Source organism: Pteropus medius, unplaced genomic scaffold (assembly GCF_902729225.1).
Source record: "Pteropus medius unplaced genomic scaffold, Ma_sr-lr_union100, whole genome shotgun sequence".
NCBI classification, from domain to species: domain Eukaryota; kingdom Metazoa; phylum Chordata; class Mammalia; order Chiroptera; family Pteropodidae; genus Pteropus; species Pteropus medius.
Genome location: NW_024349519.1, coordinates 14,338,415 through 14,366,157, shown reverse-complemented (window position 1 = coordinate 14,366,157; position 27,743 = coordinate 14,338,415). Strand labels below are relative to the sequence as shown.

The 27,743-nt window shown below is 32.5% G+C and overlaps 1 protein-coding gene across 13 annotated transcripts in view; it reads right to left on the bottom strand.

Moving 5' to 3' along the window:
* DNAI7 (dynein axonemal intermediate chain 7) overlaps positions 1-27,743 on the bottom strand; it is a 58,365-nt gene that overhangs the window by 27,046 nt on the left and 3,576 nt on the right. For 2 of the 13 annotated variants that reach the window (XM_039882462.1, XM_039882466.1), the window contains exons 2-9: positions 24,757-24,774; positions 15,746-15,866; positions 14,434-14,525; positions 12,349-12,450; positions 11,402-11,539; positions 7,125-7,271; positions 4,652-4,755; positions 2,683-2,992 (exon numbers count right to left, since the gene is read on the bottom strand). In XM_039882462.1, the coding sequence (XP_039738396.1) occupies positions 2,683-2,992; positions 4,652-4,755; positions 7,125-7,271; positions 11,402-11,539; positions 12,349-12,450; positions 14,434-14,525; positions 15,746-15,866; positions 24,757-24,774 (1,032 nt within the window). Of the gene's footprint in view, positions 1-2,682; positions 2,993-4,651; positions 4,756-7,124; positions 7,272-11,401; positions 11,540-12,348; positions 12,451-14,433; positions 14,526-15,745; positions 15,867-24,756; positions 24,775-27,605; positions 27,722-27,743 lie in introns of those variants that run through there. The other 11 variants (XM_039882467.1, XM_039882469.1, XM_039882471.1 and 8 more) reach the window with 11 other exon arrangements.

The following is a 27,743-nucleotide window of genomic DNA, read 5'->3' as shown; positions in this document are numbered from 1 at the left end:
ACTTACAAAAGGTGGCTTGCACTGTTCAGAATTAGTGGCAAGCGCAGACTCAGCTGACGATTGCTTAAGCCTGCTCTCCTTTCCTACCCAGCTTAGCATGATAAGTGGTTGTGAGCTGGGGGATTCCGCACTCAATGCAGTTACTGCTAGGTCCCAACTCCTCTCCCAGCATCTTCCTTCAGCACAAGAGATGGCTTTTCCTCCTGCGTTGGGACACTTAACCACTACTATGAGATTTTTCTGCTTCTGGGGAAACCATACACACTTCAGTATTATTCATATTATCTTTTTCAGAATGCCATGTGGGATTTGGAAGAATGACAGTTCACACATACATAAGCACAATCATCTACACACATGCCTGTTTGGTGTGTCAAATTTTTATTTTCCATCTAAAATAGCAGCTATATACAGGTTTCTGGGTTCTCCTCCCCTTGAGCCTTGTTAATTTTTACATTGTTTGTACTATGTGAGGAGACAACTGGTTCCTGGAAAGAGGGGTGCTCACTAAATTAATGCTATCCTCATCTGCTATTCTCAATACCCTGATAACATAAAGTTCCTCCAGCCAAGTAACTCCGTCTGCCATTCACATAATTTTCAGTCAAGCTTACTAGACTGTGAAGGTTTCATAAAGTAAAACTATTTCTGTTGATCTTTTCTCTGGGTTTTTTATGCTACTTATTTAAGGACAGCCTCAAAATTACATAAAATATGCATTTTACCATTGAGTAGAATGTTTTTTTCCTTGGTGTACTTTTGGGGGCATAAACATTAGCATAAGCATACCTTTAGTCATTATAAGTTGAAACTGTTCAATAAAACATTAAATAATAATGGGAAAACCAGGCGTAGTTAAACACACTGGTAAGAACCATTCACTATGAGGAAAGTTTAGTTTGGAACCTCTGAGCTCACTGGCTGAGAACACAGGAAATGACTCTTTACTATAATACATGATAGACCTTGAGAAAAGTATAAAACTGCACTGTTTAGTATCATAGTAAATTCATATGACTATTTTAAATATAAAACTATTTTCAAAATTCACATATAATAAAACATCACTGCATTAGTCTGCTTTAACTGAAACACATGTGCATAAGAATTGCGTTAGCCATGTAAATTCCGTATTTCAAATTATTTTTTTAATTATTATTTCAGAATTTAAAAATAAATAAAGTAAAATTCTTGGGTAATATGTTGATGGGTTTCATAAAATAGTAATTATGATAAAGGAACTTGAGAGGAGACATTATCTAAATTTTTATCGGATCAAGACCAAACATTTTTAGATGTGCTTTTCATACAACGATTTTGATTCCTTTTTATTTGTTCTTTGTTTTTGTGAATTTTTCAATCGCAAATCTTGCCAAATTTTAAGTTAATGGGTTTTCTTTTTTTTCCTACTTCAAATTTAAATAAGTTCAGGGTCCATTTACTCATTTGTTTTCTCCCTTAGAAATCAGTATGTCACTTCCACTCACATCTTAGCTAAAGCAAATCGCAGAGTCACACCTAACTTTAAGGAGGCATAGAGTATAATCATTCCATATGTCCAGGAAAGGGAAGAGAACTGGAAATACTGAACTCTAGTAAAGCTAGCATCCTATCTGAGAGGTTAACTAAAATTTATTTTAAAAACTACCAAATTGCTCAAAGAACAATTTTTTTTTAAGTGACAAATTTTTATTTTCCATCTAAAATATCAGCTATATACAGGTTTCTGGGTTCTCCTCCCCTTGAGCCTTGTTAATTTTTATATTGTTTGTACTAACAACCATTATGTCATATCCATAGCCTACATTGTTATATAACCTTTATGATTTTTGTTTCTGGAAGATTTCTAATGGAATTTTCAATTAAATATGTTCTTAGAATATCTAACAATTCCTATTCTAATTTGAAATTTGTATTTAATCTAATTCTTAACCCTTACATGTGTTTAAAGAAAATAAACCAATATATTTCATGTCTTAAGCACTTGTAGGAAACCATTATTTCCTCTGATACTTCCTAAAATGCAAATTGTCTATGGCCAAACAAAAAAGCTGCTTACTTCTGAGAAAGTATTACTAAAATTCTAAAGAGATAATTTGTTCTAACATAATAAGTAGCTCAAAGATCCTGGAAATAGAAAACAGAGCAGAAACCTAAAAAGGAATATTATTATTAAACTACTCAAATAATATGTTATTATATCTAAAGACGTCAAGTTTTAAGAGAGAAGTGCAATAGTGTAAGAAAATTAATTTTACTTTATAAAATTTGTTCTTGCAAAACCAAAAGCTTAGGAAGTAATAGAACAATGTAACATAATCCCTCAGTTTGTAAAATGGAAAATGCGAGTTTCCATTTTAACGGCAAACTCCCTTAAGTGAGTTTAAAATAAAATAAATACACAAAATTTAAATTGCTTCAAAGCTTTTCAGGAGTGTACCTAATACAAAAATGATCGACCCCTATGCTGAACTTTAGAATGTTGAAGCAACAAGCTCAACTATCATCAGTGACTATTAATAGAAGGCAAGAAGAAAAATGCACATTCAAAATTAGGTCACTGGCAAGAAAGTGGCTTTCACACAATTTCTAGTTGTTTAGGAAAAATCTCGAGAATGCTTCAAGGGGATTTAATAATACTTATTGCATGAAGAAAAAATTTAAACATTAAATGTGTCCTACCCTTTGTACTTCAGTATCAACTTGTTCTTCAATTTTTATTTCTTCCTCATGAACTGAGATAGACTCATTTTCTCGTTGTTTATGCTCTTCTTCAAAATCTTCAGGGATTTCTGTTTCTACAACATTAACTTCACCTTCGACAAAGTGAGCTTCTGTGGAAGTGCGTTCTTGTGACAATGCTCGAACAGGGAATGGTGGCGTGACATGATCATAGTGGGTATGCAGGAGTCGTAGGGCAATGTCACTCGTTGCTAATATCCTTGGAAGTTCAAATCTAGTTTGTGTTTCAGAGAATCTGACACTTCTGTATCTGTTAATAATTTTAACAAAGAGGATGAGGTCTAAGGAAACTAGGTCTGTTGCAAATTTAAGCAGTATTTCTCTCCACTTTAATTCTGTCACAGTTTCGAATCCTGACCCTCACTAGCTTTCTTTGTAGGATTTGGACCCAGTTGATAATGTTATCCTTCTCAAAACATTCTCTTTGGATCCACTCTCTTGGGATCCATCTCTGGCAGCTCCTTTTGTTTCCTCTGTACGGCCTTCTTCCTAACCATCCCTTAAATATTAATATTACTCGGCTCTCCATCCTAGGCCTTTTTTTCTTCACCCTCTACATACTCTCCTAAGATATGATTTCTATGGCTTCAATTATTATTTATATTATCAGAAGTTTTTAATATAAGTTCTATGTTTCCTGGGGTTAGGTAGGGAAAAAACATCCTGGATGAACTTTAAGAGACCCCAAAATGCCTTTACATATATGTGAGCATGTGGAATAATTTAAAGTTTATAATAATCTACAACACCCAAAAAGTTAGGCATTAGCATATAGGTGACTATATGCTAATAGTCACTCCCAAAAATATCTGATTTCCTCAATGCCTTCAGACAGTTGCACTTTGATATTTCATAGGTACTTCAAATTCGACAAGTCCATCCTTACAAATCTCCTCCTCATCAAAATAAAACAGAACTTATTCTGCCTCCACTATTTGTTATCTTATATTATAGTAAAAGAACCACCTAATTCTCTTTTTAGACCTGGGTAATTAATACAGGGCTATTCGTTTTATTTTTATTCTTTTAAAATTATATAGATCGATTCCCTTCACTCTTCTGTATATAACATTTTATGAAAAAAAAAAAGGTTATATTAATACACAGTATCTGATTTAGATTTAAACCAGAGTATTTTGTAGCAAATGAAATGTGGAAAATATTTAGTTCCTTCCTTTAACTAAATATCAAAAATAAAGTCTATCTTACTCCATTGTCATATGACTCATCTTTTCAGAGCTGGGACCAGAACCTAGGCCTCCTAACTTTTATTCTGGTATTTTTTCCCTAAAACTCACCATCATATAAACTCAATTAATTTGAAATGTTTAAGATCAAGCAGCAGCCAAGTGATTATAAATTTATCATTACCACTATCATTCCTCAGAGAGCTGTTACTTTGTTGAAAATAATTGGGGAAACACCACTTAAATCTCTAAAAAAATTAATAAAGATGAAAGTATTATTTTTTGGAAAGTATTATTTTTAACACTTCACAAAGATCATTTTTTTAAAAGTTTCAGATTACCGTGTAAAATGCACCTACCTCTTCTACGTTTTTTTTGGGGGGAAGGAGGTTAAGTGGGTGAAGAGAAGGGAAAGAACTGACATTTATTCAGCATGTATTGGTACTAGACAATATGCCATGACCTTACATGCATTAATATTTAATCCTCAACCCAATCCTATTAAGTAATATAATCATCATTTTACTATTGATATACTGCAGCTCAACAAGGCTAAGTAACTTGCCTATGGCAAATGGCAGGTCTATAATTCAAACCCTATTTGGCTGACTTCTTAACATGGTTTTTTCCAAGCATGCCATGCTATTGTTCAACAGGCAACTGCCTGGTCATCATGACGTGACTCTTATGTCTTTCAACTACAGTATCACCCATGGGAATACCTTGGATTCTTCTTGAGGTTTGCCCATACATATAGAGTAACATTTTCATCTTGAATGACTTTTTCCATATTTCCACTGTCCAGATCTGCTAAAGTACTAGCTTGCTGTAAGAGAAAAAGAAAACAGTAAACAAAGATTAGGGGCCTCATAAATTATACAACTTACATAAGTTATTTCATCATTTAGGTATTAGATTTCCTTCATTATACTTAATAGAGCTATTTGGGTAAAAATATGGTTCAATCAAGATGACAAAGAATTGCTTTAAAAATTCTCGAAACGATGCAAACATATTTACTGAATTAAATGTGCTTCCTCTCTTCCACTCAGTTTCTCTTATGGTGTCTAAGGATTAAAGTTGCTCCTATATGACCAGGTAGCACTTATAGATTACCACGTTACCCTTTTTAATTTTAACATTATCATGACTTTTTATTTTAACTATACACATGCTTCTTTATATGTATCTTATTAAAAATGTAGATGTTACTGCAAAAGTTAGCCTATTTCTGAACATATCAAAGTTAGAAAACAAAATATACAGTTTATGACAATCCAGATGAGTCATGCGTTTTACTAGTCCAATACTTGATAATCGACATCAAACATATAATTTAAAGATGTTTTTCAGAATTTTTAAATTAAGACTAACATAGTTTGATGCCTACTGCTCAAGAAATTAGCTCTTTTAAAGGGCTTAAATAAGTTAATACGTATTTGGCTGCTATAATGTAAAAACATAAAAGTAATGGGGATTGAATTTATTGCTATTTTTTTTTAAAGTGATCCCTTGCTTTTCTTTTTCTGTGAAATAAACTTTTTGAAGTGTCCAAGATAGTTGCCTTGTAGAATTGTTCTACATTGTGAATTTATCTGATTATTTCCTCATGGTATTTAATTTACTCCTCTGTCCCCTTATTTTATTGTACACTAGAAGTTAGGTCTAAGTAGGTTTAATTAGATTCAGATAAATAATTTTTAGCAAGAAGGCATTATAGATTTTGTGTTCTTTATATTATATCTTATCAAGAGGTATATTATGTCCCACTATTAACTATGTGGATTTGATAACTTGATTAAATAGGGAGATGACTTCCCATATCTCCCTATTGCAAAGTACATTTTTTTCCAATTAGTAAATAATCTGTGGTCTAAAACTGTGGCACTATGAAAATAATGTGCTCCTCAACAACTCAACTTTTCACCTATTTATTTAGGTGATCCTTATCAATTATTACATTAGGGATTGAAAAATGGTGATTCTTATCAATTATTGATGATCCTTATCAATTATTACATTAAGGATTAAAAAATGGTGATTCTTCTAACTGGTCATTCCTTCTACATTTATCAGACAGCATTCTTCTGTAAAGAACTCTTCTCCCCCATCCACCACTCCGCTTTCCTCCTTCATTTTGGGGTATCGCTAGAGATTCACGGATTTTTATTTATTCAATGTTTTAATCAATCATAGTCATTATTCTTTCTGATAAACATATTGTCCCAAATTTGACTATTGGGAGACTCTTTAAGCTAGTCCTGTCCCTTTGGATATGATTCCATTAGACTTTGAGCATTTATTTGCTTTCTAGCACAAGATAACCTCATCTTTCCACCTCATCTTTCACTTTCCCTGCCCTAGACCTGAAACTAGCCATTTACCCCAATTAGACCTGGCTCCTTTTTATGCAATAAAAATATGAATACTGATTTTCCAGTTCAAATATAACATTATTTTTCTAATCTTATCTTTTATATACTGTATCTTTTTCTCTTAAAATAAAAATCTTGATTAATAATTATAATACATGCTTTTTCTTACAATATAAATAATTGTAAAAATATGAATATGACTGCTAAAAATAAACTTAGTGAAATTTAAGCCTTTTTTGAAATTTTTTGTAATGAAAACACATTCTGCCAATACTGTACCAAGACTAGGACTGTGTTCTAGAATAAAAGAAACCAAGAGACAAAGAGCCAAAAGCAATGTGTGATCTTAGATTGTTCGCTGATTTAAAAAAAAAAAAAAAACTATAGAAGATATTCATGGTATATTAGGGAAATTTTAAATATAGACTGGATAGTAGAATATATTATGGATATCATCATTAGTGCTAAGATATTTGGGGAAAATCATGACTACCAACAATTTTAACTTTATATCAACTGATTTATCTAGAGTAAATATCTAATGTATAATGATTTGCGAGTTTATTTTCATAGTGATCCTAGTAAACCTTAGCAAGTATAATTTAAAAACTAGACTTTAGCTATATTGTTTTATTTCTTTAAAAGTAAAATATTTACAGTTGTTAAATATGGGTAATAATATGTGCTAAATTATTCCACTGACTTTTTTATAACCTTTTAATTTTTGAAAAAAAAATACTGTTTTTTTTTTATTATATAGCATAAAATTTTTACTGTTTTAAAAGTTAATAATAACATATAAGCAAAATATCACACTTACTCTGAGTAATATTTCTGTGGCTATGTTAAACTTAAGGTGAAGGAGCTCCTGCAGTTCCAGGATTGATCCTTGGTACTGGGTTATATTTTTATCTTGCAAATCATATGGTGGAGTTTCCAATAAAATTAATTTCAATTTCTCAATTAACTATAAAGCAAAAGTATAAAGTAAAAATATGAAGTAAAAAGTTACTAAGTAAATTAAATCTGACAGTCAAAGAAAAGTGAAAAGGAAGATACTCTTAACACTTTTGAATTGAGGAAAACATCTTATTGTCAATGAAACATGGAATAAATATAGGGAAGAATTTTTATATTATTTAAGAGCATAGAAAAATAAAATATGTCCTCCAAAAATTCCATTATAAGAATTCTCAATCATGTGTAACAGAGCTTTCATTAACAAGTCAATAGATAAGGCACAGCTTATCATTACCTAAAACTGTGGAATAGAAATAACAATATGGTAACAATGAGGAGAAGAGGAAAATTACTAATATTTACTGAATGCCTACTATGTGCCAGGAACTGTTCTAAATGCTCTATATGTTTTAATTCATTCAATCCTCATCTTAACTCTGTGAGGTAGATACTGTTATTTTGCCTATTTTATAGATGAGGAAATAGGAGTGTTGGTTCCAACTGCAAGGAGCTTGGAAGAGGCCACTCTGTTGTCCTATCAATGAAAAGCAGAACAGATTAAAAATCAACGACTCTTCTTTGATCCATAAGCAAGGCCCCCAAGATTGTAGAGACCTACAGGTGAATACAGGGAGTCACTGCTTCTCAGAGCAGAGATCCAGGATCTGGAAGGAAAATCAAGGAAGATCTCAGAATCTGGTAGGAAAACCTAAACTGTAAATGATGAATTGCTGGAGGCCCAGTGTGGACAACTCTGAGAGTTATAAACTCCAGGAGAACAGTCATGGGAGTTTTACCTCCAGTAGCTCGACCAGGTTGACACAATAAATATGGGAGAAAAATCTCCTCACGCTTCCAGCAGTGGAAAGGGAAAAGGAACCATTTTGAAACACTCCAAAGCTCTTAAAAAGGCCTAATCTCTGGAAACTAATTAACCAGAGTCTCACCTGTGGGAGTTTTGTCAGAGCCTAACTCATGTGGGGGAAAGGAAATACCCAATTCCAGCTGTCTCTAGCCATCCCCTCCCACATAAAAGGGGATAAGAAAAATTAAAAACACTTGTGAAGTTCACATTTCAGGGGCACAGGCTTACTAAAAGATTGACACATAAACACAGGACTATAGAACTCTTCTCCTTCCCTCCCTCACCACCACATTACTAAAGCCCTATTTACAGTAAGTAGTTCCTTTTATTCAGTACATCATATCCACTTATCAAGAAAAAATTAAAAGGCATACCAAAAGGCAAAAAACACAATTTGAAGTGACAGAGCAAGCATCAGAAACCAGACATGGCACCAAAGTTGAAATTATCAGATTGGGAATTTAAAACAACTGTGATTAATATGCTAAGGGCTCCATGGATAAAGTAGACAGCATGCAAGACCAGATGGGCAACGTAGAGAGATGGAAATCCTAAGAAAGAACTAAAAAAAAAAAAAAAGCTAGAGATAAAAAACACTAACAGAAATGAAGAATGCCTTTGATGGGCTTATTAGTAGACCAGACTCAGCTGAGGTAAGAATCTCTGGGCTAGAGTATGTATCAATAGAATCTTGGAAAAACAATAAGCAAAGAGAACAGGGACTGAATTAAGAAAGGACTGTGAGACAATGACAAAAGGTAGTTCCCACAAAATAGGAATATTAGAAGGAGAAAAAAGAGAGAAAGGAACAGAAGAAATATTTGAAATAATAATGACTAAGAATTTGAAATAATAATGACTAAGAATTTCTCCCAAATTAATGTCAGATAGATCCACCAAGCTCAGAGACTACTAAGCCGAATAAATGTCCTTTCAAAACTACACTTAGGCTTATCATTTTCAAAATACGGAAAATCAAAGATAAAGAAAAAAATCCTGACAGAAGGCAGAGGGAAAAAACACCTTACATTTAGAGGAACAAAGTTAAGAATTACATCAAACTGCTTAGAAACCATTGAAGCAAGAAGAGAGTGGAGAGAAATTTAAAGTGTTGGGAGAAAATGTGGCATAGCATGATCAAGGAACAACTAATAAGTGGCAGAATTTAGTTTTGAACACAGACACAGATAATATATAGAAAATTTCTAAATTAGGAGAGGCAGCATAGTAGTGCAGAGTAGTGTGGACTCAAGCCAGACACTGCACTTCAATCCTAGCCACCGCTTACTAGCAGTGTGATCCTGGACAAGTTATGTAACATCTCTGTGCCTCGACTTCTCCATTTGTAAAATGGGACTAATGATGCCTATTTAATAGGGTTATTATGAAAAGTTAGCAAGTTACTATTTCTAAAGCTTGGCATAGTAAGCATAATCTAAGATTTTATCAAATGAATTTGATCATTTGGAACCTGATTTTTACCATAGGATCACTGCTAATTCTTTCTGTTCCTCTTGTGGCTTCCTGCTTCAGTTTCTGATTGCTGATTCTTCTCTTCTGTCTCCTGTTTTGTTTTACTTTTCCTTGTCTCATCTTCCCTACTATTCATTACTTGTAATTCTGTATCCTACATTCATAACAATTCATCACTGGTGAACTCTAGTGCTACTTCCTGCTGCCTCCCTGTTAATCTCAGTACCAGATTCCTGGCCCAGCATCATGCCATGGCAGTCTCCCTAGTAGAGAGGATGTGCAGTGGCAAGAACACTGTATGACAAATCCACTGGTGTCCAAATACCTCACAGTGTACAGGAGTCTCTTTGGAGCCTTGAAAAAACAGAGTAAGGCCCATCTAAGGTCTCACAGGGGACTGTAAGCAAGTTGCAAGCTATATTTCTTCATATGTAAAATGAACCTCATAAGCTTGTTGTCCAGATTAAATTAGGCAATTCATGTTCTTAACAGAGTCTGGAGTTAGGACATTGTACAGCGACACGGAGAAATAAGCCACAGTGATAAAGAGCACAAAAATATGGTGAGGGGTTAGAATGAAAAGCAAAAGGATAATAGGACCAAGAGGAGTGAATTCCTTTCGTTTCTAATATTATGTAGGTGTGCCAAAGTGTGGATTTTTTTCTATTTATCCTAATTTAGGATTTGTTGTATTTCTTGAATCTGAATGTTTGTATCTTTCCTCAATTCTGAAAAACCGTCAGCCATTACCTCTTTGAATATTGTCTCTTCCTCATTCTTCTATATCTCCTCTGGCACTCCTTTTTAATAAAATTTTAGTCCTTCTTGCTTCATTATATATGTGTATATACATATACATATATATACATACATACTGTTCTTTCATATTTTCCATCTCTTTATCTCTCTGTGCTGTATTCTGATAAATTTTTCAATCTAATTTCTGACTCACTGTGATTAAGAATTCTCAGTAGAGACATTTTTGTTTTCATTAAGCTAAAGATGAACCAAACAAGTTCCTATATCTCCCTTCGCAGAGTAAGTTTTTTCCCTATTATCTACAATACCTTTTAGCAGCTCCAAGCCATATACAGATCTCTGACCCAATTGTCACCTTGCATGTACCCTAGGCTTTGCCTCTTGATGGCCCTTTAAACAAATGCTAAGCCACCAGGGGTTAACAGATAATTTTTGAGAAGCCACTGACTTCTACACTTGCCCACTTTTCTAAATTGTTTTATGACCTCCAAGATTTTCCCTTACTTTCTTTTGAACTAGGCAATGGACTTAAATGTCATTAAATTTTTTTTTAAGCATTTTTAAGTGCATTGTAGTGGTAGCTCCTCAGGCTAGCCTATCCATCCTTTTTGCAGAAATAGAATGTAAGATATTCTTATTCATCTATGTAGTTCCAGTGCCTAAAAGAGTAAGTGGCTGGCACAAGTTAACAATTAAAAAACATGTGTACTGAATCACTGAATAGTGCATAATGCCAGCTGAGGATAAAATTATTCACTTTCTCCCAAGTTATCTACATAAATGGATGCAGCTTAACTTTTTTTGGATTGAATTAGACATACGTATAGTTAAAGTTTCATTTATGTTATGTTGACCTTACGTAAGATGTCAAGAGGTTTTTAGAAGTTGAAAAAAAAGAAGATTAGCAAATATTTTTCTTCATACCTAAGGAAGCAATACTGTTATTAATTGGCAAATAACATATTTATTTAATTTCTATTTTTGGAATAAATTTGTAATTTAAATAATTTAAAATTATGGAATAATACTAAAGTACTTACATATAGAACTAGTTTACTCTTTGCAATTACTTCCTCAAAAGTCTCATTTGTTTCCTCTTTCCACAAGCTAATGAAAGTATTAATTTCTTGGGCTACTGAAGGATCAGGACTCCCATCACATTGAATGTAGTGTTTCCACTGTGGAATAAATATGATCAAAGGTTCACACTGGTGAAAATGCAACCAAAAATAAAAATTCTTTTTTAAGTATGAATTCTCATAACCTCATTTTCCCAGTTTAAGCAAAAAACATATTATGACTTTAAGTTACTTGAGTTATCTCTAAAATAACCAAATTTCTCTGTCAAAATAATTTGTAAACTTCAATAATTCAAATAAATACTAATTCTATTTATTGTCAGTCTTTAATTTTTAAAATAGTATTTATGAGTTGGTTTTGTTTTGCTTTTCTCTCTTAATCATACAGTTTCTATATTTACAAAAACCAATACTTGGGCTAACTTCTATTTCTCAAGTTATTGCTATTTGTCAATTGACACTGGCATTTTAGTATGAACCTTTCCATTCATTATGTAGTCTACACAAATTCTACATTGTACTCATACATTTTTGCTTAAAATTATACAATAATCATCTTTTGATATGTTATTCAGTTTTTTCTTTTTCTTCAGATAATCTACCTACATAATTTTTAAAGTTAAGCTGTTTTGAGCACACAGTTTTTATATTTAAGATAATTTCCTCAATATAGATTCTAGAAATTCAATCAGAGTCAAAGCATATAAAACTTTCCAGGATCTTATTATTGACAAATAGTTTTCTACAGAGCTATATGAATTTACTTTGCTATAAATAATTTGTCAGATTGGAGATTTTTTATAGACAAATTTAAAGTTTTTTGAGACTAAAAAGGGTATCAGAGTATAACTCCCTCTTGTGGTACAAAAGTTTTAGCTCAAAAACAAAACAAAAAAAATCAGCCTTACCTGAGAAAGCAATCTATTTTCTTGTTTCAATTTCTCTGCTTCAGGAAAACACCCTTCTAAATAATAAAGTTCTTCAAGTTCTTCATTTCGCCTTTCCAGATCCTGTTGTATGGGGATACAATGATTTATTCTATAATTTCAGCTTTAATTTTTACAAGTAGCATTAAAAATTTACTTAGCAAAGTATTTAGTTTCAGAATGAATACTAAAATTAATTTGAATGTAACTGCTATTTCTAAAAGGTTTCATCTGAAACAGTGTTTTGCAAAGTGTGATCTGCAGACTACTGGTAGATCCCCAAGACTGTTTTGGGATCTGTGAGGTCAAATCAATTTTCATAATAATACTAAGACATTATTTGCCTTTTTTGCAGTGTACACATTTGCACTTTTGGTGCAAGATGGTGTAAAACTGCTGGTGTAAATCAAGGCGCAGACTGTACTAGTGGTCCTATTCTTCAGGGGCAAGGGGTGGTGAGCAGCCAGTTTCACATAAGAATGACCTGATGAAGAAGTAAAAATTATTAATTTTATTAAATATCACCTTTAAGTATATGTATTTTTAATATTCTGTGTGATAAAATGGAAGGTATGCATAAAAGCACATTTGCTGTATATCAAAGAACAATATTGTTTTGAGAAATAAACACTTGTACAATTATTTGAATATTTTGGCAGACATTCTCTTTCAAAAATGAATGAATTGAGCATGTCACCTGCAGGAAACAATTTAAAGTGTTTGTTGCCAATGATAAAATTCAAGCTTTCAAATAAAATTCCAAAGTTTGGAAAACCTTTATCTACCATTATGAGCTTGACAGTTTTCCAATTCTTAAAAATTTTTCTGATTTGACTGGCGATGATATTAATGCTTGTGATTTCTTTTGATAATGAACAATAAAAATGGGTCAACATTTAGAAACAAATAATTCAGTGAACCAAATTTTTCCAAGCAACCAATACATGATGCTGCAAAATCATGCATGGATACAAGATCTAAGTGTAAGACAGATCAACGTTTCAGTGTAATAGAGTATGAAAAGTCTATTAATATGGTTTCAGATTTTACATTAAGAAACTACCACTTATTGAGTTTAAATATAGTATCAAAGAATATCCACAATAATCTGAATGGCAATTAAAATATTCCATCTTTTCCAACTAACATCTGTGTGAGGCCCAAATTCCCTCATATATACTCCAATCAAAACAACACATTTTAACAGATGGAATACTGAAGTAGATATGAGAGTCCAGTTGTCTTCTTTTAAGTCAGACATTAATGAGATTTCAAAAATATAAACAATGCCACGTATTTCCCTAATTTAAAACAATATATAATATGTGGTGATGGATGTCAATTAGACTTATTGTGGTTATCATTTCACAATATATACAAATATTGAGTAATTATGTTGTACACATGATACTAATATAACATTATATATCAGTTATAACTCAGTAATATATATTACATATAATTGTTTCTTAAAAATGTAAATGTGTATTTACTTATTTTTATTAATGCTTATTTTGAACAATGTTTAATGTCTATTAATATAATGACTTGTAAAAATTTGTTTTCATTTTTACTATAGTAAATATTGATAGATATAACCCACATAAACAAAAACTCCTTAGGGGTCTTCTATTTTTAACAGTAATGAGAGTTTTTTTCTTGAGATCGAAATATTTCAGAACTACTGATTTGAAAAATTCTGGTGAAAAAGAGAAGTGAAACTAAAAAAGGAGAGAGAGAATTTGAATTCCTTTTTTTTTTTTTATCCTTGTTTAATTATCTATAAAACGGACTGAGAATAACTTAATAGTTACAAGCAAAGGCTCAGATGCAAGACTACTTACATCTAGGCCCTGGTTATGACCTAGCTTGATTTCTCTGTTCCTCAGTTTCCTTATCTGTGAAATGTGGGTAATAATGTCACAATTCTATGGTAGGATGAAATGAGTTAAACCAGTTCATAAAGGACTAAATATTACTAGTAGCTTTGGGGGAAGAATGACATTAAACAGCCAAATAGCCATGTAATTTCAGTCTTCATTAATAACATCATTAACATTTATTTACTTTTGCTTCAAGTTGTTGCCATTTTTCTTTCTCAATTCGTTCCATTTCAAGTCTTTCCATTTCTTCTTTTTCATATTTCACACGAGCTTCCTCTAAAGAACCCAAAAGGAAAAAAAAAAATTTTTTTTCTCAGCGATTAAATCAATTTTTAAGCCTTTAAGGTTACTTCAAATCTCTGCAAGATGTAGTGGTGGTGGTATATTTTATAGAAGTCACGACCTTTATTATGTGGTAGAAAAATACAAGTGCTAGATTTCTTTCAATAAAGTAACATGACTCTCAAACTTTCTGACCAAAAAATAGGTCCATAATGGTATGTCTCCTCTAGAAAGTTAAAACAATCCAATAATAATTTTAGCCAATAAAAAATGACAGATCTATCATGGATAATTAAGGAGAGGTAAAATTTTCAGAAGATTTTTATAATATTGTGATATCTGCATCATCAAAGCAATTACCTTAGTCTTCTTTTGCTTTTATTATTAAAAAAATATGACACATATGCTGAAAAATATATGTTTATCCCAATATATTAAAATATTCCCCGAAATCTAGATCCTGGTGTTCTATTATCATGAGTCACTTAAAAAAGATTTATATGATTATACATAAAAATCAGCATGGAAACTGAAGATAGACTTCTAAAACCTGAATCTTAATCTGCAGATGTTCCTAATGCTAAAAGCTACAACCGCTTGAAATATTTGTATTTTTAAAATCATTTTTTTGGTTTTAAGTAACTGATCTTTTTATTAATTTTAATTAACTTTTTTAAACAAATCAAGGTCCTCTTTAAATTTGGCAAATAAACATTATTAAACTATAAGAATGTAGGCAACTGTGTGTATTTCTTACTAGTACATATTTCCCTTATTTGATGAATTTGAGTTTCAGAATTCTTACTGCACAATCAGCACCAATGCCCCTGATTTCATCAATAAACATAAACACTTCAAGTAGGTTTGTCAGAATTAACAATTAAAAATAAAGGACACTCAATTGAATTTTAATTTCAGATAAACAATAAACTTTTCTTTTTTTGGCTTAAGTATGTTCCAAATATTGCCTGGGGCAAATTATTCCTAAATTATCCATTGTTTATCTGAAATTCAAATTTAACTGGGCATCCTGTATTTTATCTGAAAACTCTACTTCAAGATATATCTGAAAGTGATTGGTGTATATTAACAAGTTTCTGGGTACCCTTTAAACAGTAGATATTTATTATAAAACAGATTAAATTAGAAAAATTAAATAATTTGGAAATTCTTTTAAAAATATAATAGAAATATGAACCCATTGTTAGTATTACCTATGTGTGAAAATAGTATCACTGTGTATTTTGTACCTTCCTCTTTTTGCCGTCTCTCCTCCTCCTCTTGTAGCAGCTTCAATCGTTCAGCTTTGGTGATTTTCTTTTTCTTACTGCCAGGCTTAACAAAGGCCACAACATAAAAAAAAGCTATTCACATGTACCCAAAAAAACTTAAAAACACATAGCCCTCAAACAGGAGTTTTGAAAAACACTTTTGCTTCCATGAATCCAGTCTTTCACTCATTCGAATGAGACTGCCTACTATGTGCAAAGCCTTGACTCAATATACTGAGAACAAAGTGGAAACAAATAAGAAAAATAAGCATATAAATTATTCAAAGGCAAGTATACACAATTTAGGTAACTCTCTCATTCCCAGTTTTCACATCTTTAAAATGGTGCTAATCACAACCTTGTTTCATTGTTGTAAGGATTAAAAGAAAAGATATGTAAAAACAGCTTAATACTGCAATATGTCTATAAAAATTAAAGACATTTTTATGACTAACAGATATAGAGAGTTATTTTGCAAGTTTGGTGGAAGGGGAGATTATTTTCAACAGCTGGAATCAAGTAAAATTTTATAGAGCAGGTAGTATTTAAATTTGTGCCCAAGAGATTTTAACATTCAGATATGAGGGGAAGATATCCCAAGAAGAGAGAAAAGCAGGAATAAGACACGAAGTTTGGAGAGCACTGGACATGCCAACCAGTTCAATGGGCCCTGGGGAGACTCTAAGAAGAGGTGATGATGGAAATGAAGATGGAAAAGATGACTGGAGTCTATGCTCCAGAGTTTGGACATTATTCTATAAGAAACTGAAACCCCTTAAAAGTTTTTGAGAAGGGCTATGGCCAATAAGAATATAATTTTGACAGATGTAGCTCTGGGAGCGGCAGCAGAGTCCTGTCCATCCCAGATCCTTCCCAGCAAGGGCTCTTTTCTACCCAGTGTGTTACTAAATGATAGACCTTAGGATTGTCATCAGAAAGGAACTTGAAAAACAGACAGAATGGTGAACTCTTGGTTCCCTGAAAAACTAAAATTTCAAAGTGTAAATTTCATGTTACACTTTTCACATATATTGAATATCTTTGGAGAGCCAACATTATTTGAGAATGAGAACAAATATCTGGGTGTAATTCTTATGTTTTCATGTACTATATATTGTAAATAATTATATGTTTACCCATATAAAAAAAAAGAATATAATTTTGAAGACTAAACTGGTATTAGGGAAAAATTATTATAAAGAGAATACCATTTTGGTTACTATTAACAATAATTAAACTAAAGTAATGACAATGTAAATGCAGATAGGAGAATGGATCCAATAAATATTTTATAAGCTAACTTGATAATGATTAAACTGGGGGCAAGAAGACGAAGGAGTCAGAGAAGAATCAAAAGGAAGAATGGTAGTCCAGAACGAGTAAATTTGTAAGAGAAATTGTTTAAAGGCATTTAAATATAATTAGCATGAAGTACTGGTGTAGCATCCAGGCAATGCTCACAGGCATTAAAATTGGAGGATTAGTAAAGAGATCAGGGCAGCAGAGACAAATTTGAGAACTCTCTTGGTGATAACCACCTCTCCTCTATTTTATTTATGGGAAGATTTAGAAAAAGAAGAGTATCATCTAAATATAGGAATCAAGAGTGATTAATCCTTGGGATACACAGTCTTGGATAACCATCTTCACTTTTGGGCTCACCTTCTGCAGGATGGTCCATTGGAATCTCCAATCCATTAGCCTTATCACTTTTTTACTGTTTATCAACCTTTCCCATACCTTCACTTCTTTCTTACCCAGGTTAGATTTCACAGTTCATCACCATAACCACTAACATATATCTCTACCTCCCCTGTTTTCCTCTCCTTTCAAGGAGCTCAGGTGGCAAATTCCAAGTCCTAGTTAAATCAACTTTCCACTTAGTTTTTGCTAGCAGTATGAGCAGCTGAACCTTGCCAGAGAAAATACATGAGCTTAAATTTATGAGCACAAATTTTAAATAGGCTCTAAACACCGTCCATTCTTCTTACTACTATGTCATTGTCCTCATTTTTCAAACCTCCAAAATCCTCTCCTTTTTACTACTCTCAGCTGTTGATCTCACCTCTTATATTACTAGAAACTTTTAGAAGAAAACAATCTCCTCTACACACCAAATCTTCGAGCCTACCTATACCTTGTCTGCCTTCCTTCCCATCATGGTGGATGAACTGTATGTACCTTCTGCTATTTATGGACGAACGTGCCACTTTGACATTGGCTCTTACCCCTTATTGTCCCTTGTGACTAACATCTTTAGTTATTCATAAATTTCTCCCTCCCTAGATTTCACATCCCTCTCCATCATTTGCTCCAATTCTGTTACCTGTTATATCAGACCACCTAAAAAGAGTTGCCACTGCTTTCACTTCTCCATTTTCTGCATGGCACACTAAGGCTTTCATTTCTACTGTTCCAATTAAAACCTCTCTAGTCAAGATGAACATTTTCCCATGGCAGTGGTCAATTTTCATCCTTCATTTTACTCATCTGTCATCAGCATTCAACAAAGTTTTCTTATCCTTCTTGATATATTTTCTTCATTAGGCCTTTAGGTTAGTACTGTCTGATATTATTGCTTCTCTCATAGGTCTCTCCTTCTCAGACTTCATTTCTGGCTTCTCCTCAGCTATAGTTGATCGGTAACCTTTAAAATTATTTGTTCATATATTCCCTAAAAGAATTTTGAAAAATTATGTACCCTTTTACACATTTTTAAGTTGGCATTGAAAAATTTTCATCACAAGCTTAAATAGCTGCAAATATTATATTTTCAAGTATATGATATATCAAAACTTTCACATCACTCTTAAATATATTGATCACTATTTAAAATACATCCAATGAAATCTACATACTATGGTGATTTAATGACTAATATCATCAATTAAAAAATATAAATAAGCTTTTCTTTAATAAAAATTTTAATCCTTTTTCTCTTTGAACTCCTATTTCCATTCCATTTCCCTCACAGAATTTTATCTTAATGTAATATACTTGAAAAACTTTTGTTGATCCTATCACATTTATCTGTTATAAAAATACATATGAAAAATTTTTAATTTTATTGCCTTGTCTCTGAGTTTCTAAGTAATAAAAAACTTGCTCTGGATAGAGTTAATTTTATAACTATTTTCAGTATACAATTAAACAGAGCAACATACTGTATTACAAATTCTGATAAATAATAACATAAGAAGTAAAATTTTACTGGATATACACCTCTTGATGAAGTGGTTGGGCTTTTCTTTTTCCTGGTTAGCTCATGGCACATGGATAAATGTTAGCAATAGCTGAATGAAGCAAAGATTCAGACAAATTCTATTTTAATTTTTAATTTTTACAAATATAAGAAATGAGAAATCTGGTTTATATTAAAAAGCCAACAGGGATAGGTCCATAACAGCTATATCATGTAGTTTTTTAAATTCTTTCCATATCATATACTAAAATTACATTGATTTACCAAAAAAAATAATAATACCTCTAGAGATAATCAACGTTGTTTGTGATTTTCTTGTTTTTCTTTAAAATTTTGTTATGTATATATGTATTCCTAAACAATAGTTTGCTTATTTTTGAACTTTACATAAATGCAATTATACTTTATGCATATGATTGTAATTTACTTATTTTCTTATTATAGTAAAGTATATATAACAAAATTTACCATTTTAACCATTTTTAAGTAGGCAGGTCAGTGGCATCAAATACATTCATGCTGTTGTACAACCACCACCACCACCCATCTCCAAAACTTTTTCATCTTCCCAAACTGAAACTCTGTATCTATTAAACATTAACTCCCTTTCTCTTGCAACCTCTCCCCATTTCAACCAGCATTCTACTTTATCTCTTTGAGTTTGAGTACTCTAGGTACTTTATATAAGCAGAATAATACAATATTTGTCCTTTTGTGTGATTTACTTTCTTAGATACACATTATGGTTTGTAAGATTCATCCATGTTTATTTTCACTGTATATTTTCACTGTTGAATAGTAACTCATTAATTTATTTATCCATTCTTCTACTGATAGACATTGAATGGCTTTTAGTTTGTTATTATCATGAAGAATGCTACTATAAACCTTTAGTAAATGTATCCTGGCGTCCATTCGAAAGAGTTTCTTCATAGTGTATACCTTGGAGTAAAACTGGTGGGTATAAAAATTTTCAATATTATTGAACTTGAACTTTCCAAAGTAATTTTTCTAATTCACACTGCCATAATCATTGTTAAATCAATATTTAATTTCAGTACTTTTGCTTCTCTGGCAGTGGGGTTTTTATCTAGATAGATAGATAGACAGATAGATAGATAGATAGATAGATAGATAGATAGATAGATAGATAGATAGACAGACAGACAGACAGACAGACAGACAGTCAGACAGAATGGTGGACAGACAGAGAGAGAGAGAGAGAGAGAGAGAAGAGAGAGAGAGAGAAGAGAGAGAGACAGAGAGAGGAGAGAGAGATACCTTTATCAGGCTAAGAAAGTGCCCTTTACCCTATTGAATGGTAAGTTACAATAACTGAATTTCTAACTCGATTTAATTGTATACATTTTATTTCTTATATTAAACCAATCTGCCTTCTTGGGATGAACTGAATTGGGTTATGACTTATCACTCTATATCCAGTAAGTTCTGACTTAACATCATTAATGTTTTGAAACTTTAAGCAAAATAACGTACAACAAAACCAATTTTACTATAGGCTAATTAACATAAGCGAGAGTTAAATTCCTACAGCATCTCATCCAAATTACAATGAAATGATATTATTTGAGGACCTGCTGTATTTCCAGATTGACCCAGCTAACATTTCGTTTAGAAATTTTGTATTTATGTTCATGAATGACCTTTAATATTCCTTTCTCATACTATTCTCAGGTTATCTAGGTAACCCAAAATGAATTAGTAGTGTTCCTTATTTTTTCATGCTCTGGAAGAATTTGTATAAAAATGAAATTTATTTATCTTTGGATGAAGAACTAGCTAACAAAGACTTACAGACCTAGAATTTTCTGGGAATATTTTTAAGCACTGATTTAATTTCTTAAATGATATAGGACTATTTCCTAAATGATATAGGGCTGTTTCTTCCACCTAAAATAATTATCCCCCAGGTAATTATTGACTTACTCCTTTGCTTCATTCAGGTCTCTTCTCAAATTTTACTTAATCACCTTATATAAAATAGTTTCACCACTATCGCCTACCACACATTTCTCACTGACCCCTTTCTTGGTTTTCTGCATATTCAAAGCTATCTGAAATTATATTATTACCTGACATCCTCCCCCCAGATAGAGTGTAAACTTCATTTTTGAAATAACTATCTCAAAGAGATATCTGCACCCCCATGTACATTGAAGCATTATTATTCATAATACCCAAGACATGGAAACAACCTAAGTGTCCATCCACAGACAAATGGATAAAGAAAAAGAAAATACACAATGGAGTATTATTTAGCCATAAAAGAGAAGGGAATCTTGCTATTTGCGACAACATGGATGAACCTTGAGGGCATTATGTTAAGCAAAATAAGTCAGAAAAAAAAATACTGGATGATCTCACTTATATGTAGAATCTGAAAAAGGTGAACTCATAGAAATAGAGTAAATTGGTGATTGCCAGGGGCTGGGGGATGGAAGAAATGGGCAGATGTTGGTCAAAGGGTATAAATTTCAGTTATGAGATTAACTTCTGGGTATCTAAAGCATGGTGACTACAGTTAACAATACTGTATTGCATACTTAAAAGTTGTTAAGACTGTAAATCTTAATGTTCTCACCACACATGAGCATGCACACACACACACATACATGGTATTTATGTGAAGTGACAGATGTAGTAACTAACTTGATTTTGATACTCACTTTATAATACATACATATATCAAATAATCGCTTTGTCTGCCTCAAAATTGATGTTATATGTCTATTATATATCAATAAAGCTGGAAGAAAACTAGAATGTAAGCTTCATGAGGACAGGGACTGTCTTGCTGCCATTCTCTTAATGCCTAGAATACAGCTAAATCAGTGAAGTAAGTATTCTTCCATGTGTTTGCAAGGCCTTATATACAAGGATCTTCACTCCTACCTTGTTTGTGGTAGCAAAAAATAGAGACAACATAAAAACCATAGTATGTAATTTCAATGGAATACGATACTGCTGTGAAAAGTGACAAAATCTCAGTGTGCCAAAACAAAAAAAAACATACTTATTCCATCAAATCTATGATGCTATCAGATGTAAGATGTATCTCTAAATTATTACTACCAAAGAAGGAAATGCCCAAGATGGGAATCTAAGAGGAGACGCCTATATAAAGCTGGAAATAGGTAAAGACCAATGAACCCACAACAAAGAAAGATATGGCAAAGAAACTTGCATATCACAACCCTGAAAATCAATAAAAAGCAGAAAAAAATTCCCTGAAAACTTAAACCACAAGCCAGTTTATGTGGATTTGTATTCTGACTCATATCATTAGTGTGGTCCAAAAACTCTCGAGCAGAGTATTTAAAGTAGTATCGGGTTAGTAGTAAGTCCACATGATTGACAGAAGTACATATCCTTTCCAGAAGAAATGGATGTCAATCTAGAACTACAACAATTGTAAGATACTATCACCCATAAGACACATTTCAATTTCAGTAAGGTTAAAGTATAAAAAGTTGAGTATCCTAGAATTGATTTGGTTAAGTGAAAAATAGAAGGTGCAGAATGCTCCCATATGGTGGGAGAAAAGGGATGTTTGTGCATGTATGCATATGTGTACTCTTTAATGCTTAGATAATTTCTGAAAAAATATGCAGTACTCCTCTAGGCCTGGGTAAGAAAAAATTTTCCATTGTTATGCTATTTTAATTTTGTACCACATGTATTTATTAATTTTTCCCTTAAAAAAACTTTAAGAAGTCAGAAATAGAATATTTTTCAATTTTTTCCTTACTGTAAATTTCCTTTTCAGACCACTTCATCCCCAAACCATAATCTTTAAGAATGGCATAATTAAAAGAAGGGAATAATTTTTAAAAAGGATGGAATAATTAAAATAATGATTTCCTCTTTATGTTTGGTTTCAAATTTCATGAGTTGAACCTCACTGCTCTTTAAGGAAACGATGCTATGAACAAAATAATCCCAAAGTATTTATTTAGCATCCCTGCATATATAATTCAGTACCAAGTTTATTTAGAACGAGTTTTCACAGTTCAAACAAAGCCTCTAAGATTTCACAATCTAAAGCTGAAAATGAATGTCCACACAAACCAATAAACTATTGCAGACCCACATACAAATGACTGTAGCCCTCCAGAATACTTCCTCCCATAAGAATGTGTCTAAAGCCTTCATAAATAATGTTCAAATTTATAATCCAAGGCCCCTAAAACAGTATCAGGTTGGTAGTGGGTCCAAGAGACTAAGAGAAGCAAACAGAAGACACTCAAAAGTATTTCTTGAAGAAATGTTTAATTGTATAACTATTGAATACACATTTAAATAAACATTTCTTCCAAACAATCAAGGGCCCAAGCTTTTAAGTGATGGTAAGGTATATAGAGTTTCACATCTTCATTCAACAAATTTTTATTGAATTTCTACTATGAGCCAGAGAAAGACAAATACCATATTATTCCACTTATATGTGGACTCTAAAAAACAAACGAACAAATAAAACAAAGAAATAGACTCATATATACAAGAAACTGGTGGTTACTAGAGAAGGGAAGGGCTCTAGGGGGCAAGAGAAATAAGTGAAGGGGATTAAGAAACAAACTTCCAGTTATAAAATAAATAAGTCATAGGGATGTAATGTACAGTATAGGGAATATAATCAATAATATTATAAAAACTTTGTATGGTGACAGATAGTAACTAGACTTACCATGGGGATTGTTTTGTAACATATATAAATATCAAATCACTATAATGCACACCTGAAACTACTGTGATAATGTATGTCAATTACTCATCAATTAAATAAATAAAGTATGACATTGCTCCTGACCTTGAACAGCTCACAATTATAAATTATTATAACAAAATTATATAGGGCTATAATTGAGGTACGTACGAATGCATGTGCTATGAAAACACAGAAAGTATAATTGATTCCACAAGTGAGAATGGTAGGAAAATTTACACAGAAGTGATCTTTGAGATATACCTTAACGCTGACATTCCAAACCCAAATCCTTACTGAGGTCAGGCAGGTGAATAAAGTAAGGAGTTTGGTTATGGTCAGGACTATGACAAACTAAAGAGTTTATGCATTTCTAAAAGAGGTGGGCTGCTTAGTCCAACCAACTGCTGCTTTACAGGACTGTAGGCCTAATGTTATCAGGTTTTCAATTTTTCAAGAATAGATGGAAATCACATTTTTGTGTGAAAATAGTTTGGCAACAGATTAAAAAAAAATTTAGGTTAAACAAAATATGTCTGGGGGTGAAATCTGACTTGCCAGTCAAGAGATTATAATCTCTACTTTAAAGTATAAATCTTAAGTACAAAAAAAAAAAATCATTTGTTACCGTGCAACCCATTTAAGCACATAATACCTTACGGTCCACTTTTAAGTAATAGCAGATTTTACAATTAAATTTTTATGTGTTTATCTGAAATGAAGAAAAGAGGTTCCTAATATAACATTTTCTAGAGCACAGGTAATAAAAAGCCTTACAGGCATAAGTAAAAAAAAAAAAGAAAAAAAAAGGTTATTCTTAAGTCTTTGTGAAACTAGAAATATCTTTTTAGGTCAAATTTGAAATATATCCTGTTATTGAAAAATCCATGATTTAAATAACATTGATGTCTACAAATAAGCTTAGTAAACTTTATAAACTATAATAAAACTAATGAAAAATATTTAAAAATTCTATTTGTACAATGTCAGTGCTTATAAAACTATTTTGAGAAATTAATTTCTACCTACCTTTTTTGCTTTGGGACCCTAAAATTTGGAAAAACAAAAGAATTGGTAAGTTTTTTTAAAAAAAAATCAGATATTTTTAACAAAAGTACCTATAAAAGTTAAAATTAGGAGAAACGGTAAATAATATAAGAGAAGTATCTGTACCATCTTTGCAACTTTTCTGTAATCTAAAATTATCTTAAAATAAAAAGTCTTTTAAAAAAGTATTCAGACAAAACTAGAAGCTAGTATAGAAAAAACTAGAATAAAATAGTGGACCCACTGAAGCATCTTTTATAAGTAAATTTTACACTCTTTCTTATGACAGTCATTTATTAATCCATATGAAATGCCTTATCACTAAACAAATTACCAGTCAGAAAGGCACTAGTTTACAGGGTTCTAAAGAACAATAAGTCATTGACTAAGTACTGGTATTAATGTCAAGTTTGAAAGTGTGGGAATGATCTCATAAAAAAATAATCTTTCTGTGAAATTAGAGTGCCTTTTTATAGAAAGAGAATCAGTTACTCAAAGCAGGTAAAGCTATGATAAAATGATTCTGTTCTGTAATGTGTGGAAATTATTATGAAAAGCACAATGTTTCAATTAATATTTACAATTGCAAGTATTTTTCAGTTATACTACTTGTAATTTCCTGAATAGGCCCATGTGTTCTTTAGGTTTCTGGTAAGGACTTTGTAGGAAAGCATGTGACTATAAGATTATACATGTTTCACTTCTGAAGACTTAACGCAGGAGAAACTACTGGTTCAAGCATTTATCACTGTATAAAATATCTTAAAATTGACACAAAACAGATTACATCTTCTCGAAAAGTGCATATATTTTATTAATTTATTCAGCAGATATTTATTAATGATCTATACACGAGGTGCTCTAAGATGCTGGAGATGATATAAAGAGGAATACAAGAGACTTGGCTCTCATATAATTTTTACAACTATGCTCTATTCTTATGATCACATTTGCTATCAATTAATAGTTAACATATTTCCATCTTGTCTGCTATACAGCAGACTATGTAAATAGCATTGCTCCTATTCTCAAGTAGCCATATTTTAAAGATGGGCAAATAGTCATCTTTCACTAGTCTTTTAATGTGAAGCAGATTTGGGATAAATACATATCCTCGCCCCCTACAAATCATAAGAGCATCAGGTAGTTTAGTAGTGCTCAAAGTTCAGAGGGCATAAGAATCACCTGGGATGCTTGCTGAAAATGTATATATCCAGGCTAAAAATGTACACACTCACTTTCCTCTACCTATTGTGATTCAGTAGATGTTATGGGTTGAACTGTGTCCCCTCAAAATTCATCTGTTGAAGTCCTATCGCCTAGTACTTAAGCATTTTACCTTATTTGGAATTAGAGTTGTTGTTGATGTAATTAGTTAAATTAAGATGAGAGCATACTGGGATAGGGTAGGCCTCTAATCCAATATGACTGGCATCCTTATAAAAAGGAGAAATTTGGACACAGACATGCACATAGCAGAACGCCATATGAAGACTGGAATTATGTTGCCACAAGCCAAGCCAAGGAACTATCAGAAGCTAGGAGAGAGGTCTGAACAGATCTCTCCCCCAGCACCTGCAGAGGGAGCATAGCCCTGGCAACACCTTGACCTTGGACTTCTAGCCTCTAGAACTGTGAAACGGTAAGTTTCTATTGTTTAAGCCACTTAGTCTGTGGTACTTTGTTACTTGGCAGCCCTAGGAAACTAATACAATAGATGTGGAGTCCAGTCTGTTCCTGGAATCCGCATTTTAACAAGTATTCCAGAATAGTAAAAGCTAATGTTCTAGGAATATTTGCGAAAAATTGTTAGAGGGGTCCAAAAAGAAAAAAACCTATATTCCCATCAAAAATAATAAATAGATGTATTGTTCCCTCAATTTATCAGCAGTTTCAAGTCTACTTAAAGTCCATTTACTTTGTTTTCCCTGACATAAATGTTCTCCATTCTTACCACCATTTCTTCCCACTACTTCTGATAAACTCATACTCATACTTTAAAACACATCTTGAAAGTACTGCTCTTCCCTTCTAGCACCCTTGTCGCCCCAATTTTATCATTTTCAACTTTATTACTACATTGTAGACACTTCAATTGTTACAGTTATAAAACTATATTATAATTAATTTTAGTCCCTTTCCCACAGCAGGTAGGGGCTGTACTACTCATCTTTGTATCCTTGACTTCCAGCCTAGTGCCAAACAAACGATGAACTCTACATTTTCCTGTAATTAATGCATTAAATAATTAAAACCACTTCCTCTGATTTTAATCACAGAAAAAGATGGAAATCACATTTAAGAAAAAAGGGAAAAGAGAATAGCTCATACATGTTGGCCTGTGTTCTTGAAGAAGACAGCTGAAGAATGCACAAAAATGAAATAAGCTTTATCATACTTAATATATTCAGGGCAGGCTGAGTACCTTGAATCAAAAAACAGTATTTCTCCAAAGACAACATAAAGTAACTTTTTAACGCAGCATAAATTGCAACAGCTTTTAATTAACTGCTAAGAGGCAGAAAGCCATTTCCGCAAGTTGCAATTTAAAAGCAATGTAACCGGGACGTCTATCATTACTGGAAGTTACTGAGACCAATTTTTAAACCTAGCAACAGTGTGACATTAGGGCTGCAGCTGACCGCATGGGACTTCCACCTGTCCGCCGGATCCTAGACCGGAAGGCTACGGATCAGGAGAAAGCCGATCCCCCTACAGGACCATGGGTTCTTCCCTAAACCGACCAGCCCCCCTCTAAAATAATACAAGCTCTTATTACATCATTTAACACCGGTGAAGGAGAATCAATGCCTGACCCTTCACCTGCTTACCCACTTTCCCTGCTCACCATGCTGCGGGAAGCACGACCTCAGTAGTCTGGAAAGCCTGAGCCGAGTTGTATGGAAAAACGCTCCCAGGTTGTCAGGACGACAAGCCCCGCCCACTTTCGCCTGGAAAAACGGCGCAGA